The 17,898-nt window shown below is 43.6% G+C and overlaps 1 protein-coding gene across 1 annotated transcript in view; it reads right to left on the bottom strand.

The window, feature by feature from the left end:
• Nucleotides 1-455: 455 nt before the first annotated feature.
• Nucleotides 456-17,898, bottom strand: part of LOC311205638 (ethanolaminephosphotransferase 1-like) — a gene marked incomplete at both ends in the record, with an annotated part of 54,144 nt that continues 36,701 nt past the window's right edge. The window contains 4 exons of the mRNA XM_084280112.1: nucleotides 456-521; nucleotides 1,658-1,840; nucleotides 4,348-4,528; nucleotides 6,681-6,729. Of these exons, the coding sequence (XP_084136238.1) occupies nucleotides 456-521; nucleotides 1,658-1,840; nucleotides 4,348-4,528; nucleotides 6,681-6,729 (479 nt within the window). The remainder of the gene's footprint in view (nucleotides 522-1,657; nucleotides 1,841-4,347; nucleotides 4,529-6,680; nucleotides 6,730-17,898) is intronic.

Raw genomic sequence — 17,898 nt, 5'->3', positions numbered from 1 at the left:
TCAGGAGGTTGGGTGAAAGAACTGAGTCATGAGAAAATAAATATGGAAAATGGAGCAGGTGTCTGAGTGGGAAGGACATAGTGGGAGCATCTGCATTGCTGGGGTCCCACTGGTGACAAACCATTGAGGGTTTCGTGTGACCCAGTATGGATTTAGCCAGGGCTTTGGACACAGTGGCAAGGAGGAGGAAGACAAAAGCCTCAGAGAGGGTAGTAACACATGGCATTAGTGGAGACAATAAATATTAGCAGCAGAACAACTTGGTAAACGCTGCTGGATGTGAATCTTCCTCTGAGATGAAGCATCTTGCTGCATAGCTCATTGTCGCAGTGGTTCGGGTATCTGGACTGTTCTATTCTTTGGTTCTTTTAATCAGATTATTTCCAACTATTTATCACATAGAAGAGTTGCAGATCTCCACATCAAGTGTTGCAGTCTGATCTCAGCGCAGATGTTCACTCTTGGACGCGTTTCTTCAGGGAAAAGATGTAAATATTCAAGTGTTCACTCAGCTGTTTCCCCTAAAGAGAAATCAGGGAGATGAGCAGGGAGTTCTGCACGTGTTGCACAATCCACCCTCTCCCTTCTCCTGGTTAGAGGGAGAAGGACCCAACCCACCCTCCTTGTGTACCTGGGGGCCTACAAGTATTGAAGCAAAAGACCTGGGGTCTTTACATTCTTCCTGCAGCACACTGATGGGAAGTTAAGTCACCACAGACCTGATTCGCAGGTGACATAACCCCCCTCGGTCAACAGTGAATTTTGATCAGGTGTTTCCAATCCAACCACCACTGACTGGCCCATATTGGTGCTGGGGTAAAATTGACTCCACCACCAATGTTTGCTGGCAAAACATCTCCTTCAAAGGTGGGAAGAAATGTCTTTACATCCCCGTGCTGTGTCTTAAAGAATGCTGACCAACTCCCCGTGAAAGATCTTTGTCACACAATGTGTTTTATCTGAAAGCAAGCCCCCATCAAGACACCTTCCCGGGGTCTATGTGACACTGAGAGCACACTAACTGAGGAAAAATGAATTTAGGCAGTAATTCATAATAATAAATGGCAAAACTGTTATCTAGCAGCCCCAAAAATGCACTGGTAAGACTGAATGGACTGGAAAACCGATTGTGTCTCCAGCTTGAGAGATGCTGATAGTGGGCTGAAGCAAAATTAGAAATCTTGACATCTCCTTTGCTTCCAGATTCAAAGCCAAGTTAACCTTATTTTATGAATTCTATTCATCTTGCTTTGCATTTTACCTTGCTATTTTTCTCAGTCAAGTAACTTCAGGAAGAAGAAAGGAAAAAGAGGTGGGAAAATTCATGTCACGTGCATTGATTGCTACATAAACTCAGTCCTTGCATACTCTTGATTGTGATGGTTTGAAAGCTGATACCAGTCAGCTGCACTGGAATAATTCAAGTCACTAAAGTCACTGCTGCACGTGTCTGCAGTAAACTTGTTTTAAAAAACCCCTTCAGATTAACTAAAACAATACACTGCGGGGGGCAGGGAGGGGGAAGGCAAACCAGAACAGAACATTCAGACTCCCAGATACTGCCTGAACTAGGCAGCGTAGAAACCATTCCCAGAGCACACCATCCTCCCTGCCCCAGCATGGCTCTCCCATGGCCACTTTGGAGGTGCCCACTCACCACGCAGACCCCGTAGTGCACGTGGGCAGCCGTGAGCAGCGCAGTGAACACGGCCAGCACGGCTTCTTCCGTCCAGCCCAGCAGCCCAGAGATGGCTGCGTAGACCACCAGTGCCAGCGGGAAGAGGAACCAGTGGAAAAGCTCCGGCCGGGTGCCGCTCATCTGGCAAATGATCACCTTGCACTGTCAGAGCAAAAGGCACGAGGTGAGAAGTGCTGGGTCAGGCAAGAGCACATCCATTTGCTCTGTGGGTTGCTTTTGATGAGGGGAAAACAAGGGTAGAGTTCAAAACGGGGCTTGTTGCTGGTGAGAAGACCGCTACACACGCACCTTTCTGCCTCCCTGCACGTGATTTAAAAGGTATGCTTCTCTTCTGGAGACTGTGTTTTCACATGCTTTGCTTCATAAGCCCAAGCACATCTTCACATGAGCAGAGTTTGTTTGACACCCCATGCTTTCACACAGGCTCCTGAAGCTGTGATTCCCCAATCAAATGTGCTGGGAGAGCATACTGGTATTGTAATCCCATGGTGTGACAGAAAGATATGCTTGCTCATTGTATAGCTGAGAGGGAATAATATATACCACTTTTTAAATCCTGGTTTTCTTTTCTAGCACTCCATGTACTAAACCACCGTTTTCTTGGCTTGATGGTGGCAGTGGGCTCCCTGGAGATGTAGCTGGGGGCCCAGAGAAAGGCATCCCGCTCAGAATGGCAGAAAAAAAAATTGCATATATGGTGCATGGTTTAACAGAAAGCAATGAGCTTCATTTTACTGAGCTCTTGAAACGTAGTGAGGCAAACTCACCTGGAGTTCAGATTTTTAAAACCAGTTCAGCACACCTGGGTGTTTTACCTGGTTTATACTCCTTAAGAAGTGTGTCTCTCATACACCATCACCTTTAAAATTGTTTCTTAAAAAAAGGAATATAGACACATCTGAAATATTTAATGATTTAAGTTTCACCCAATATTTAAGTGGGGATTAAAATAGATTTTATATATCCCGAAAACAGTAGAAAAATGAAAAATTCATTCCCTGTGCAGTGCTTGAAATCCTGTAACGGTGCTGGCTTCACTCTCTGTGCTGTGGAAGCCAAAGAATGCAAAAACTACGAAAAAATAATTAACTTCCAGCAATGCAAGAAAGAAGCATTTGTACCTAACGTAGGTATTTTTGCTTACAATGCATTATCTCTATTGATTATGGATTTTTTAAGTAACGCTAGTTTTATGAGTCCTTTGGGACTCGTTCCAGAGGGTATCCAAAATTGCTAGAGCAGTCGATATGCTATAATTTTTCCAGATGAATAATAGCACCTCTCCTGAGGTTGGATTTCCCATTGTTTTCCACCATCATTACACCGTGTTAAGTACACCACTCCATTTGTTTTCCTAAAGGTTGCATATTAAAATACGGAGCGATTCACCTTCAGTGTACCACAGGACTGCAAAATGCTCTGTACTCCTCCCTCAATTCCTTATTCCCCCTGGACCTGAAGCACTGACATGCTACAACTGAGGGAAAAACAGCATTAGGAGATGAAAGCCCTGGAGTTTGGAGGGGCAGACTGGAAAGAAAAGGACTATGCCCTCTGCTTTTCTATCCCCCTCACCTACATCTTGCAACACTACCCTGGTCCTCCTGAACTTAAAACTCAACTGCTATAGCTTGTACCATGGGTATGTCCTTAGCGTCTTCTCCCTTACCATCTCCCCTGTGAGGTTCCTCAAAAAGCCTCTCCAGAGGCTGAGCTGCCCCTGCTTGCCAGCTGGCCACTGCACTGTCCACTGCTGCTGCTTGCTTCTTGGCAAGAGGGGTGGTCAACCCATAGGTAGCCCTGCTGCTGGCCATGGAGACTGGGAAAAAAAAGTACTCCTTTCATGGATAAGCAGCTTTCCTTTTTTTTTTTTTTTTTAGGCCTTGGGGGCTTTTTTCCCCTAGTTTAGCCAAAAAATGCTGGAAATCTCCCATCTTTCTGCCTGTTCCCTGGAGAGAAGCAAGCCCTGGGTTAACTGCAGTGTTCAGCATTAGTGTCTGGCTGCCCTTGTTATTACATCATCAAGGTCTATGTTGCCTCACAGGCATTAGAAGGGAGAAAATGGTCTTGATGATGTGTTGATATAGGAGGAGCTAACCTGTGGGCAGACAGCCACTGCAGGGTCCCTGCACTGCTTCACATCTTTCCCTAAAAAATGCTGTCATTGGTACGGACTGACTGAATGGTGAAGGGAAAACAGGGGATCCACTGAGCTGCAGGATACAGGAATGCACACAACCCAGTTAACAGTCACAACAGCAGGGAAAGGCTATAACCCATCTACTCTAGCTGGTAAACTGGTGCTTGTGTTGAGTATTGGGTTGGGTTTTTTTTTTCATTTAGACAAGTCCTCAGTTCTGCTGATGTGTTGGGGAATACCTGTACTATCGCTGGGGTAAGGCCTCCCCAGGGCTGTTCCCAAAACCCTGGGAAAAAAGAACCCTCATAAAAAGGTCATGCTGTGGTACAGTAGGTATTGCAGTACTGTAAGTACCCATAGTGCAAACAACTGCTGTGGTATACTTTTACCCAAGAGAGGGCAAATACAACAGCAGCGTGCTGCTGCTGAGATTTAACTGTTCCCTCGTTTATTCACATAAATATATAAAGCTCTCACTAAATAACCCCGCCACCACCAACATACTTACAATAACGTTTGAGAAAGCAACCCCAACCATCCATAAAAACAGTCTTGGTTGCTTTGCTAATATGTTGCCTGGCGATAAAACCACCCAGACTGTAAGAAGAATGAACAGCAACAGAGGTGACACAAGAGGTAGGAGTCCTTCATATAAGGAATCATTCTTCAGTGTTTTCTTTAAATGTGCTCTGTAAACAAATACAATGGTTTTACAGAGTAAGAAAAGCTATCCATTCTCTTCCTGCACAGTAACTTCAAACTCCAGCCTTAAGCTCTAGCCCAAGAACTCACCGTGCAACACAGCTACCTGTGCGAATGTGCTAGACACCCAGGCGCTCAACCAGAAACTGTAGGACACCCAAGCAACATTTATTTCTGGGGGAAAAGTATACTGGTTTGTTCACATAGCTTCTGGCCAGCCTCTCCCCAGCAAGGGACCACAAAGCCTGCACAGAGTGAGCTGTAGTGCTCTGTTGTAGTAGCCACCCAAATGCACAGCACGCTGGATTGCTGCAAGTACCAAATAGGTGTGTTTCTTCTGGATGAAACTTCTGACACAAGACAGGAAATTACTTCAGCCAGTGTGAACCATGTTTGCAGTGGCAGCAAGAGTCAGTGGGCATCACTGTTGGTTGGGTCTAGAGGTGATGCTGCTAGAAAATCCTGTACCACTGCCAAAGTACAGCCTAAAGGGGAAGGGTGGGGATTTTTTTTTGCTCATTAGAGTACAGAAAAAAATATGATTGTATTGTGTTCTCTGGATATTTTAAACTGTCTTTTAAAAATGGTACTATTAAAGGTAGTAAATTACTATTTCCTGCTAGCTAGGAAAAAGGCAACTGTAAGGTCAATAGCTTTGGAATCTATCGTGCATCTTGCTCAGGTGAAAGTCATGGAGAGGTTGTAAAAGGAGTTTTAATTTACTAAAGTTCAGTACCATTAAACCATTCCTTCATACCAATAGCTCAGGAGAACAATGTCCTGTTTAAAATCTCTCAATATTTGTATTTATAGCAGCAGCTAGACAAAAAATTCAATAAATATCTTTCTTGTTCCAAAAAAAGAATATTTTTCTGGTAACAACTGAGAACAAGCAGCAGGATGGAGACGAGGCAATTGTAAAACTGGGAGCCCTCCTCCCCAGTCAGCGTGTGTGGGCATCCTTCAAGCAAGCCTGACTGGATGTTTAAATTTACTGTCCTCTTCCATTCAGATAAACCCACTGGAAGGCCTGAGAGAAATGACATGATGACTGGAAAATGAAAACACTAAACAAACATCCCGATGTGAGAGGAAAGGCAGCAAAACCTGCCTTTACTTTGGGGTAAAGGCTGCTACGGCCAAGGACTGACATACCCAAGGCACTGACCTCCTTCTCCCTGTGTTCCCCAAAATCAGAGTCCCTTGCACCACTGGTCCCCAGCCCCTTGCCAGGGCTGCTCCCAGCACCCTGGCCCAAAGCCCAGCCTTTCTACAGGTCCTTAGCCTGTCCTGCCCCACATCTCCTTCCTCTCCACTCCTCCTGCCCCAAACTCAGGGCTATTCATGCTTTTAGTAACTACACTGAGTATTGCGACATGGAAAGGGCTGTGTAGGAGTGATGTGCTACTGCCTTAGTCTCTCCAAAATTTAAAGTCTCTTCAAAATTTAAATGTTAGTATAAGTTTCCACTAATTCCAGAAGACAGGCAGTGATGGTCCCTCCTCCAGGACACTCAGGGTCTGAGAGACCTGATGTGACAGATGAGTGAAATGAGCCAGCAGATACTAGGGGAAGGCAGGCAGCATTAAAGAAAATAGGCCATCGGAGTATAAACTATCCATCTATAAAATTCCTAGGTGCAGCAAGCCAACTCTTAGATGTAATCACAGCTTGCCACCTGCCTCGCCTGTATCTGATGGCAATTATCTGCAGACTTCCTACAGAGATGAGTTTTACAGAAGGATCTGGAAGACAATCAAATACTTCAAGGAGTGCAGGATGATCGGCTGCAGAATTTTACCTAGCACAGGTAGAGGTTACAAATCACTCCTGACTGAATAAAATGCAGTGTTTGTAGCTACAGAGCTTCTTTGGTTTACGGTGCAGGACCAGTGAGAGGCTGCTTGCAGAACAGCAAGTGAGAGGAAGAGGAGAGGAGTTACAAATGTGGGAAAGAAACCAGTCTGATTCTCCAAACTGAGCAGAGAACACTTCTACCAAATCATCAGGACAGCATCTGGCTGAAAGAAGCTAGGCTACCTCAAGCACCGCAGTTTGGTTTCCTTGAGTGAGGAAACCATTAAAAACACAGAACAAAAATGGGAAAGGATAGAACTCATTTAATGTTAATTAACTTACCTGTGAATGTTGTACAGTGTTTGTGGAAATGAAAGAAATAAACTGAAGCCTGAAAGAGAAAAAAGATTCATATGTAATGATTCACAGTCCAGCTACATAGATGAGCTCAGAGTTTTCTCATGACAGACCTAGTGTGCTATTTTAAAAATGACTTCGTATTCCTGTACTCATTACAGCATACAAACTGCATTTGGAGTCTTCAGGCAATAGTAAAACCTTCCTTATTTTTCCAAATGTTAGCTGCCAGAAATACTTGCCGATACAGATTTTTCTTGTGTAATGATGAGAGGACCAGGCAGATTTTTAAAAAGGATGAGGTAGGTAGTAGGTAGGACCAGTTATTTGCCCTACAGACTCTGCTGCTGGACGCCCAAAAAGATCACAGCCTCATTTTGCATGAGCTGCTCTCTGTTTATGTAGAAAAAAACCCCACGTCTGACACCAAAAGCTTTGCAATGACAAAGACAATGAACTTCAAACAGTGCTGCCCACATTACTGGGGAAATAACAGAGTTCGTGGTACAGTATCTTAAGGTCCAGCTAATGCTCTGCTTCACTGATACAACGGCTGAAATGAATTCATTTTCATGATCCAGACATCATTTGAATGAGTGAGGGGTTTTTAGTACTTTTTTTTTTTTTTTTTTAATACAGCTGTGACCTTTCTGTAGCTCATTCAGCTTTAACCCACAAAGGACAAGGAATTCGCCTTTACTAATGCTGTGTCTTTCTGCATTGCTGCTGGTGGTCAACACGGCTGCCTCAAGGCCCAGTTCTACCCCGTCTAACACCCACACCCAAAATACATCTGTCCACTCAAGCACTACAGATGATCTCCAGCAAGAAGTGGTAGTTGAAAGTTTAAACAAAAAAAAGCAACAGCTTTTTTAACTGGTGAAAATATGTGTAATCTCTCTTTAATCCATGACACTCATTTTCTGCCTGGCTTTATATTATAAGGCAGGATGATAGCTTTGGGTGCACTAAATTCATAGCTGATTCCCAGTTTGTTATGGGCAAGAACAGTGGTCTGATGGTGCAGAACTTCTGCTGCTACCTTTGAAAAAATATAAATCTCATTGAGTTGTAACACAGTGTACTGTTTGTACTGAAAAGCAGTGAGCTTTTATCTCCCCTCAGAAATAAGGAGAACTAAGGACGAAAAGAGGCAAGAACTGATTTTGAGGTTACTTTGTACTGGGGCTTATGTGGTGCAGCAGAGTCTCAAGAAATGTCAGTGTTTACGGTTTGCTCCTCACCAAAGAGTGTTTAGCACACTCTGGCAACTCAATAGCAGGAGGACTGGAAAAGCAGGAATAGTGGAGGTGGGGACTGTTGGAAAAGAGAAGTCATAAAAAGGGACACAATAAATAGATCATTGATTACTCCAGCTTTTCTGGTAATTTCCTAAAGAGGAGGAAACAAAGGACTGGGAAAAAAGAATATCCATCTTGTAAATAATTGCAGGTATTGCACTTTTACGTGTTTACTTCTTGGTTTTTCTTTTTAAAACAAGTACATTAATGAGCTCTGCTTCTTTACCACAGCAGGAACTCTCTATCCAACAGCTGAAGGATATGCAATCGAAGTAATACCCCAAGTATTCTGTAAATATTATATATTTCTGAAATTCTCAAGCATAGTGCCTTCAGAATGATCTGTGCTTAATGTGCGCTCCGGTTAGCTATGTTTTCTATTAGGCAGGGAGGGCTAGTTCAATAAAATCTTGAGTTACGTACAGCAGTTCCAACATCTGTATCCCATTAGAGCAGACATGAGACAAAACATTGACTCTTGAGGTTAAATCTAAATTTCCTGCTGCAATCCTGAAGTTTGATTTGTTAGGAGAAAAGCAACCGAGAGGAACAGAAATAGAGACTAGAACTAGAAATAGAATTCAAAGAGCGATGGTTGCCAACAATTTGTTATTTTTATGAAGTGCCATTTCAGTTAGAAATAACACACTGACCACAAACAATCCCCCAGCTAGCTAAAAGCCACTTTCTGAGCGGGGCAGTTGCACCAGTTACTCCTCTGTGTTTGTACACAGCTTCCCCCCAGCCCAGCGAGAGCTGAGGATGCGGTAGGGAAGACAAAGGGTGTTCCCCTGTTCCTTATGGGATTTTCAAAATTCCATCATTTCCTACAACATGTTTCTTCCCCCCCCTTTTTTTTCTCTTTGTTTTTCTTTTTTTTAAATTTTTTAATGTTTTTGCTATGGAGGCCTGGATTGGGGGCTGCTTTTTGGTACTCATTAAGCCTGCTTTTTTAATTAGCATTAAGGATCCTTTTGTGCCCAGGAGCCAAACTGCTGCTTCTCTATTGCTGCCACTCCTCACTGGGCTGGGGCACAAAAGGTGCAGCCTGGAAAGCAAACCCACTGCTGTCTCCCTGGCACGCAGCCACCCAGGCACTGCCCAAGTCATGATGATGGAGCTTTTTTGTTTTTCCTGTCCGAAAAGCACATATTTTATTTTAATTTCATAGAAAGAGATGCTTGGTGTGTTCAATGCTCTTAGCACATTACAGAAAATACAACTCCTGGGTGTTTATTAGAAGCATTACTGCTGTTCCACTGCTTTTTAATTTCTCCTTTAATATTTCCTCTCATTTTCCATCTAATTTAAATTCTGAGAGCCAACTGTATTAAAGGCAGACATAAAGGCCTGTATTAAAGGCAGACATACTAAAGCACAGATGGGTGACACAGATACACACAGGGAATTCTTGTGTCATGCTAGGCTGAAGGAATCAAGCCCAAATCCTCGGATTTAGGTACAATCCTTCAGTCAGTCCTCTGCCTTGGACTATCTTGACTCTCTTATCAGAGATACTCATTTTTCTGATCAGAGAAATAAAGCAGTTGCAAAGCTCTTTATCAGGAATTATTTTGTCCATATTAAAAACAAAACAAATAAATAAAAAGCAATGCATAATCAAAAATTCAGGATTAGAGACATGTTAGAACTAATGCTATAGCTTGATTTCCAGGTACAGATGCATGTATATAAACATGCAGGTACACAGACACACATGCACATATATATAAAAATATATATGTATATGTATATATATATATGCATATGTGTAAAAGAAAGCAAAAAGATAATTCCCCTCAAATCTAGTGACAACTTTTTTCATTTGGTGTTTTCAAGTTCAGTTCTGAAACTCGATGATGTTACTTGCCTGATATTGCTGAGTCAATTCAAAAATTTTAAAAAGCTGGTAAATGATGGAGATGCTGGTACATTTGTCCTCTGTCTTAGTCTAGACCAACGTTAATGTATTTAGGCCTATTTACATGACAGCATATTACATGACGGCATCTTAAACCATGCCCTAACAACTAGCCAAGACCAGCAGACTGCTGGGTTCTGTTTCTGTGACACAGCTCTGCAGTGTGGCTGCTGCACCCATGTTAATTTAAGCTTTTCTGCAGAAAACAGACTTGCTTGTTGCAGAGAAAGAGATGGTACAGCCAGAAACAAACTGCTGATGCTCCTGTCAGTTCTGGAAAATGCTCTTTCTGTATCCAACAGCAGAGCCCCACACTGACCTTCAGGCAAAGCTATAAAGCCTACAGCAGGTAGAATCACAGAATCACAGAAATGTAGGGGTTGGAAGGGACCTCCAGAGATCACTGGGTCAAACCCCCCTGCCAAAGCAGGTTCCCTGGGACAGGTCGCACAGGGAGGCATCCAGACAGGTCTTGAATATCTCCAGAGGAGATTCCACAACCCCCAGCCTGTCCCAGTGCTCTGTCATTCTCTGTGTGAAAAGGTTCTGCATGTTGGTGCAGAACTTCCTGTGCTCCAACTTACAGCCACTGCCCCTTGTCCTGTCCCCACAGACAACTGGAAAGAGGCTGGCCATTTCCCTCTGTCTCCCACACTTGAGATATTTATAAATATTAATCAGATCCCCTCTCAGTCTTCTTTCCTCAAGGCTGAACAGCCCCAGTTCATTCAGTCTTTTCTCATAGGAGAGATGCTCCAGGCCTTAAATCAACTTCATAGCCCCCCACTGGACTGTCTCCAGGAGATCCCTGTCTTTTTTATACCAGGGAGCCCAGAACTGGACACAATACTCCAGGTGGAGCCTGACCAGGTAGCCACCAAACTTCATGGATGGTAAATGCCACTAAATAAAGAAGCAGCTCCAAACAGGTAGCCAACGCACCTAAATCGCTATTTTTCAACTAGTTATACAGTTGAAGGCCCTGTTTGGGCCTTCGAAGGAAGGGCGATGTTCATCTAGTCCCCACCTTTGCTATGGTAAATCACATTTGTTGCTAAGTTACAGACAAGTGAGCTGTCAAAAGAAAAGCACCAACATATTATTTGTTAGGAATAGGCTCTTCCTGATAGTTAAAAGTTCAAAAATAAGACAGTGCAATACAAGGATGTCATTTTAGGTCAAGACTGCACTGGAAATTGCAGGCAAGTACCTTTCTACCCCCGCTACAGTCCCGCCTCAATATTAGCTTGAAAAAAAAATCTTTACATTGTTTTTCTACCTTTCTTTTTCCAAATATATTCCAGATTTAGAGCAGCTAGACACAGGAAAGTATCTTAACACAGTGTATGTTTAGCACACTGATCAGTGTCTGAAAGGAGGCAGCATCAAAAGGTGTATGTTTAGAAGCACTTGTAACTGGAACAGCAGCTTTTTATGGACCAGTGTGATTTTTCTCAGTCATGACTTGAGAAGACAACTCTTTTAAATCATGCAAACAGATAATTGCATATTGAGCTGTCCACTAACTGTAAAATTACATTTTATTATTATATAAAATGGCAAATTTAGAACCATTTACTAAGTTTTATAAAAAACCCAACAACTTAGAAAATGAGTATGTAATTTTTAGACTTAATTGAGCCTGAAATATCTGAATATATTAAGCAATTTAAGGATAGATGAAAAACACACCCAAACAGATCTGCACAGTATGAAATGATTTTACAAGGATTTAAGAGCACAGTGCAAATGTGAGCACTGTCTTGCACAAAGTCGATCTACGTTTTGGATATTTAGCATCTAAGATACTCCTTGAGTTTAAAGATTGTAAAGGGATGTGTTTATCATGCTTGTTGATTTTACGGCTTGTTTTCAGTCTCTACATAAGTACACACGGTATTTATCTCTCTTGAGCTGAGCTGTAGGCTGACAATTAGCATTTGGAGGGATTTATTATAGACTGAGAAGCCAGTTTACAGATGTAGATGCTTCTTTGATGTAGTCCTGTTCACACAGCCTGTCCACATCCGTCTCTGTTTCTGGGTATGGCAAGAATCGAGCGCCAGAGAAGTGGTGCCTTTATTTACAAAGCCCCAGCTGGCTTCCAGAAGGACTCTGCCAGGTGAGCTCCCTTAGAATCATAGAATCATAGAATGGTCTGGGTTGGAAGGGACCGCAAGGATCATACAGGGACACCACAGGCAGGGACACCAACCTCCAGACCTGGATCTACACAAGGTTGCCCAGGGCCCCATCCAACCTGGCCTTGAACACCTCTAGGGACGGGGCATCCACCACCTCTCTGGGCAGCCTGTTCCAGCACCTCACCACTCTCTCTGTAAAGAACTTCCCCCTAATATCTAATCTAAACCTTCCCTCCTTTATTTCCCTTGTTTGACTCTCTTCTGGTGCTCCCATGGCCCGTGAAATGACTCCTCACAGCTAACACCACCGAACCTACTCCCACTTGTGATTAGCATCCCGTGACACCGCTCTGCCTCTGGACTTCAGTGCTCTGGTTTTCTGGGTTATCATTCTGACTGGTCCGGGTGAGTTACTCCAAACACAAACTCAGCTGCTCCTTATATATGTATCTTGAGTGACAGGTGAGTATTTCACACCCCTTGCTTCAATGAAGTCTCACACAATCTGTCACAACAATGCTTTAATAAATGTTAAATTGGTGACAGATGTGTAGAAGCCAACTCATGTTAACCACGCTTTTCAAACAAGGCTAGTCAAGGCCTGTTGGAGTGATGACACTTAAAGTTTCATCCTTTGACTGTCCATCAACCACTTTGCAATGGGAACTATAGTAAATCACTACAGAATGACTTATACAAATGAGGCAGAAGCTATTTAGAAGTAATAAGAAACATTACTCCTTACTACTATTTAGAAGTAAATAAGAAGAAACTATTTAGAAGTAAATAAGAAAAAGAAAAATTCCTTCCACTGTCAAAAGTGCCCTTAAGTTGACTTTGTGATTGGGCTTTGCATTGCTGTAAAAAAATATTGAAATCTTGCTGTGGAGGCTCCCAGGATCACAAGTTTCCCAAGACCAGTATGAGAGAGTGGGATGCCTCACACAGCAGCAGCTCCCTGGAGCAGAGGTTGAAGACCATGCTTAGGTTGCTGCGTCCAAAAGAAATCTGCCCACCTGCTGTGATATGGACACGCTGCATGGATATATAGGAGATAAAGGTCCTGCTTAGGATTAGCTATAAGGGCTTCCAGAGATATTCAAACAAATAAAATTATGTGTGCATTTCAACATCCGTTCTTAACTCAAGAAATGTGGATGTCAGCCCATGGCTGTTTGAACTTGGCCTTCTAAACATTTGGTGATAAAGGGCAGACCATTTAGTTACTCACTGCATGAAATTCTGTGTCCTCCTTTGATAGGCAGGATACAGGACATGGTTTAAGGACAAGGCAGTTTTTTAGATGGATATCTTGTGCTTTCCCACTATGACAGAATTCGAATACTTGGCACACTTCTAATGTCGGGGCCTGGGCTCAACATTAGTTTTTTGCTGCTCTTACAGTTTCATGTATGTGTTTTTTCCCCCTTTTATAGTAGCTCAGAGAAGGAGTGAACCTCAAGGAACATGCACTCTACAAAGGTCAGCACAGAACCCAATCCAATACATATCATAGGAAAAAGTTCTTAATGCTTTGGCCTCATCTCTAAAAGAAAGATTCAGATCTCTGACAGATGTTAGTATTCCATTCCTCTCTCACGTTCAAACCTGTACTGTGGAAATTTGTCTCAGCCTTGCCACAGGCCTCAGTATCCAGATCTGGGCACTGCTGACCAGGGAGAGTGGACTCAAATGTGCCACCATGTCTGGATTACAGAACTGTCTGCCCCATATGTCACATGCTGATGAAGTACAACACATCCACTCCACGCTCTAGTGGTCCTTCAACTACAAAGCCTATTCTCATGGTTGTATTTAATACTGAGGAGGCGCAGGAAGCTTTCTGTGCATACAGGGCAGAATATTTCCAACCCTGCTTCCTGAGGAATGAAGCTGATGTGATAACACTCTGCCTGGTTTTGTGCTTCCCACCATAACTTCTGAGCCCTCTGCTCAACTCTGAACAGATGGGAAGATATTTCCTGTAAGTTGCATGGAAGAATGGGAAATACTGTGTTCAAAACATGCACCTATTAAAGGTCATTTAATTGTGATGTGAGACAGAAACCATCACCAATTAGCAATGGTTCTCCTTGAATTACTGATGTTTACTCATCCATCAAAATCTTCTTATGAAATCTATAGCACCACTTGTGGTACTAGGCTCTGTGTGGGGAGCTGACTGGTTTAAAATGCTTTTTGTAAATATTTTATATCCCTCTCAACCTGATAGCACTGTGACAGGGAATGCCTGACATTCGGGGTATCCTGGAGGGGTAAAAATGAATGATTGCTCTCAGCCCCAGTGCTGCCCTTTGAAGGGACCCTAGTTAGCCAGAAAAAGCTATGGGACAGTTGTAGTTAAATCCCAATAGTGCTTTTGGAGTGTCATTCCCAAAAAGCCTGGCTGAGAGCAGAAGTGATTCGTTCCCACTGAGCACACAGACCTACAGCTTCAGAAAGGTCTCCTGCTTTCAAGCTAGGAGAGATAAGACATTTCTGCCTAGAAGCCATGATAAGAGTCTGGAAACAGGAGAACGGCCTTCTTCATTTGTTTGGTCTGTGTTTTGGAGCTGCAGGATGGAATTGAGTTCACTGCCTGTGAAAATTATGGGTTTCTGTTTGCTGGCTGGCTGAAAAATTCCCATAAAATCCTACGCAGAAGTTTCTCTGCTTCACAGGGGAGTCCTCTGAGGTCACTGCTCAGCAGCCCAAGACTTGGCCTTCCTACAGGTGTTCTCAGTGTGCTAGACGGTTCCCAGGGACATACATAAAGCTCTGTCTTGGGAGGTTTTCCTAAAACATCTAATCTAAACACCAGTATAGCTGCACTTTTATGTATATCTTTGTGTGTTCTGGCACCTGATAAAAATTCCATTATTTTCAGCAAAGGAGCGTCACCTGGCAATACCACAGCTTCCTCTGAGGAGCTGCTTTTGCAGAGTTCATCCTTAGGTTATACATGGGCTATATACATATATATATATATTTTACACCAGAAACTCCAGGAAAGATGTCTAAAAAAACTCCACTCTTGTGCATCTCGTTTGGATTTCTTCCCACTACAGAAGGCACCCGTGAAAGCCCAGCTGTTCTCAGAGAAGCAACAGCTCAGCATCCTCCTGCTGCCTGCAAAACACTAAAAGCACGAAATGACGTGCAAAACTTCTGCCAAGTGTTGATGGAGCAGCCTCAGATTCACTGTTAGAAGGACCACTAGTGACTCCTAAATGCCATCGGATGGTTAAGGACAGCCAGTTAGGGTTTAATGGCTCCTCTTGGGATCCTGGGAAACTAACTCGTAAAAAGCATCAGAGGCCCACTACATCCCTTTGGGGTGTCTTTAACTAGCCACTGAGGCATTTCACTGAGCACACCAGAGAGCAGGCTTGCTGGTACAAACAGATCTGGCTGAGTGAGACACAACTGCCACAGTGGCTCTAAGGGAGACAATAATGTCTACATCTCCCTGGCTGCTCTATGTGGGGTTTTTCTGCAGTCACAGTGGGGCCCTGCAATTTATTGTAAGCTTCTAAAAACTGTGTTTATCTGTGTTTGCTGCAGACAGGTTGTGTCATGATAACCACCTGTATCACTGCTGCTGAGCTGAGATTCAAACCTGTGGTGAAATGGCAGTGCCTTCTGGATCGGCGCCATCCTCACTGGAAGGATCCCACTTTTTTAATATTCAAATTTAGTGTCTGTTTTGAAGAGATTTACTAAGACCTGTGACCATTTTGTAACAGAGTCAACCAAGATCATTTCCTGCATACTTTAAACTCATATTTAACTATAATTAAGCTGCAAAAAGTTGCCCTGTTAAAGGCAGCATGGGTAATGTGTGAGAGACAATGTTTTTAAAGAAATCTTTTGGTTCATAGAATCACAAAATAGAATAGAATAATAGAATGCATTAGGTGGGAAGGGACCTTTAAAGGTCATTTAGTCCAATCCCCCTGCAGTAAGCAGGGACATCTTTAACTAGATCAGATTGCTCTGAGCTTCATCAAGCCTGACCTTGAGTGCCTCCAGGTATGTGGCCTCCACCACCTCTCTGGGCAACCTGTGCCAGCACCTCACCATGCTCAGAGTGAAAAACTTCTTCCTAATGTCTAAGCTAAACCTACCCTGCTCTAGTTTAAAACCATTGCCCCTCATCCTACTAGTACATGCCTTTAAAAACAACCCTTCCCCAGCTTTCCTGTAAGTCCCCTTCAGGTACTGGAAGGCTGCAATAAGGTCTCTCCTGACCTTCTCCAGGCTGAACAAGCCCAACTCCCTCAACCTGTCTTCATAGGAGAGGTGCTTCAGCCCCCTGATCATCCTTGTGACCCACATCTGCACACACTACAAAACGTCTCTCTTGTGCTGAGGGCTCCCGAGTTGGATGCAGTACTACTGGTGAGGTCTCACCAGAGCAGAGCAGAGTAGAGGGGGAGAAAAGCCTCTCAATCTACAGGCCACACTTCTTTTGAGACAACCCAGGATGCGACTCGCTGCCTGGGCTGCAAGTGCACATTTTTGGCTCACATCCAACTTCTCATCCATCTTACTTATGCCTACTTTGCTTGGGATAATGATGGAAGAACTACTCAATTCACTGCTCAATCTATTCATGCAAGCGTACCACATGAGGCAGGAACAGTACCTCTTTCTAATGCTAATGGAGCAGTCCATCAAACCTTGCCTTGCATCTGGGTTTGGTAGAGTATGAAAAAGGATGCTCACTTCTCCAGGTTTGATGACCCTGACACACTTCCCTACCACAAACCTGCCTATTACATTGAACTGCTTGATTTAAACCTTCATCCGTGGCTTCTCAAGCACAAGGGAAGCCATCAGTGTACCCACTGAATGGGCTGTCACATGCCTCAGTGACAGGGACAAGAGCAGCAACACACATTGCACAGAACGAGCATGTTCAATGGACTAACCCCTGCTAGTACACAATGCCAAGGCAGACCTAACCTGCTGCTCCTGGGAGAGCATCCATCTCCCCTGGAGCTGCAGTTCTGCTGCAGGAGCACAAATCACTTGCCACCCCCTAGCACAAAGAGGACATTTTATAACTGCACCTCCACCAAGGTGAATAATTCACTGCCTACTGAAAAGGCAACTGCTATTTTTCCCCTCTTCCTTTCATTCTTCTCCTCAGGGTGCCCAGAAGAGGCTTTGCAAGACAAAAGATCGTACAGCCTCTGTCAGGCATAGCCAGTCCTATACTCTGGGTAAAGCACAAAGGACTGTCACAGCCATGTCCTTGTACATGCTGCTCATAGAAAGCACTTCCTGAATGCAGGGTCCTTTCGGATCCAGGAATTCTGGGAAGCATGGCAGAGGCTGGAGACAGCCCCTGCTCAACACCTCTCAAAGGGAAAGAGCCATGTGTGGTGAGAGCACAGGTCAAGGCAGTGGATTCAAGAGTTGTCCCTGTCCCACCCCCCGCCCAAATGCTCTGATAGCTCCTAGTTAAGTGCAGTGTTAGGTGAACACCTATATCCAATCCCTTCATTTAGCTCAAGGACTGAAGACATTTCTTGGGATATAAGTCTAGACTCAAACACATTTTTAGTGCCCTTTGCTCATCATTTGCATGCTCATATCCCTACAGTTTATACGCTAATTTCTTCACCTTCCATGTAGCACACTGAGGCCATTTTTAGCTACAACTACCACTCTCTTGACTCATTAAAATGTAACTGCTCCTGTTCTCAGTCTAGCTATAACCACTGAAAAATGTTCACTGCTTGTTTTGGGCAGTACCAAATGGTGAGCAAGAAGGCTATTGCTGGGCATGAAAAATCACAGAATCATAGAATAGTTTGGGTTGGAAGGGA

This window comes from Gallinula chloropus (genome assembly GCF_964237585.1).
Source record: "Gallinula chloropus genome assembly, chromosome: 2".
In the NCBI taxonomy this organism is placed as follows: domain Eukaryota; kingdom Metazoa; phylum Chordata; class Aves; order Gruiformes; family Rallidae; genus Gallinula; species Gallinula chloropus.
Note: the sequence above shows the minus strand (reverse complement) of the source record. Positions and strands in the feature narration are given on the sequence as shown.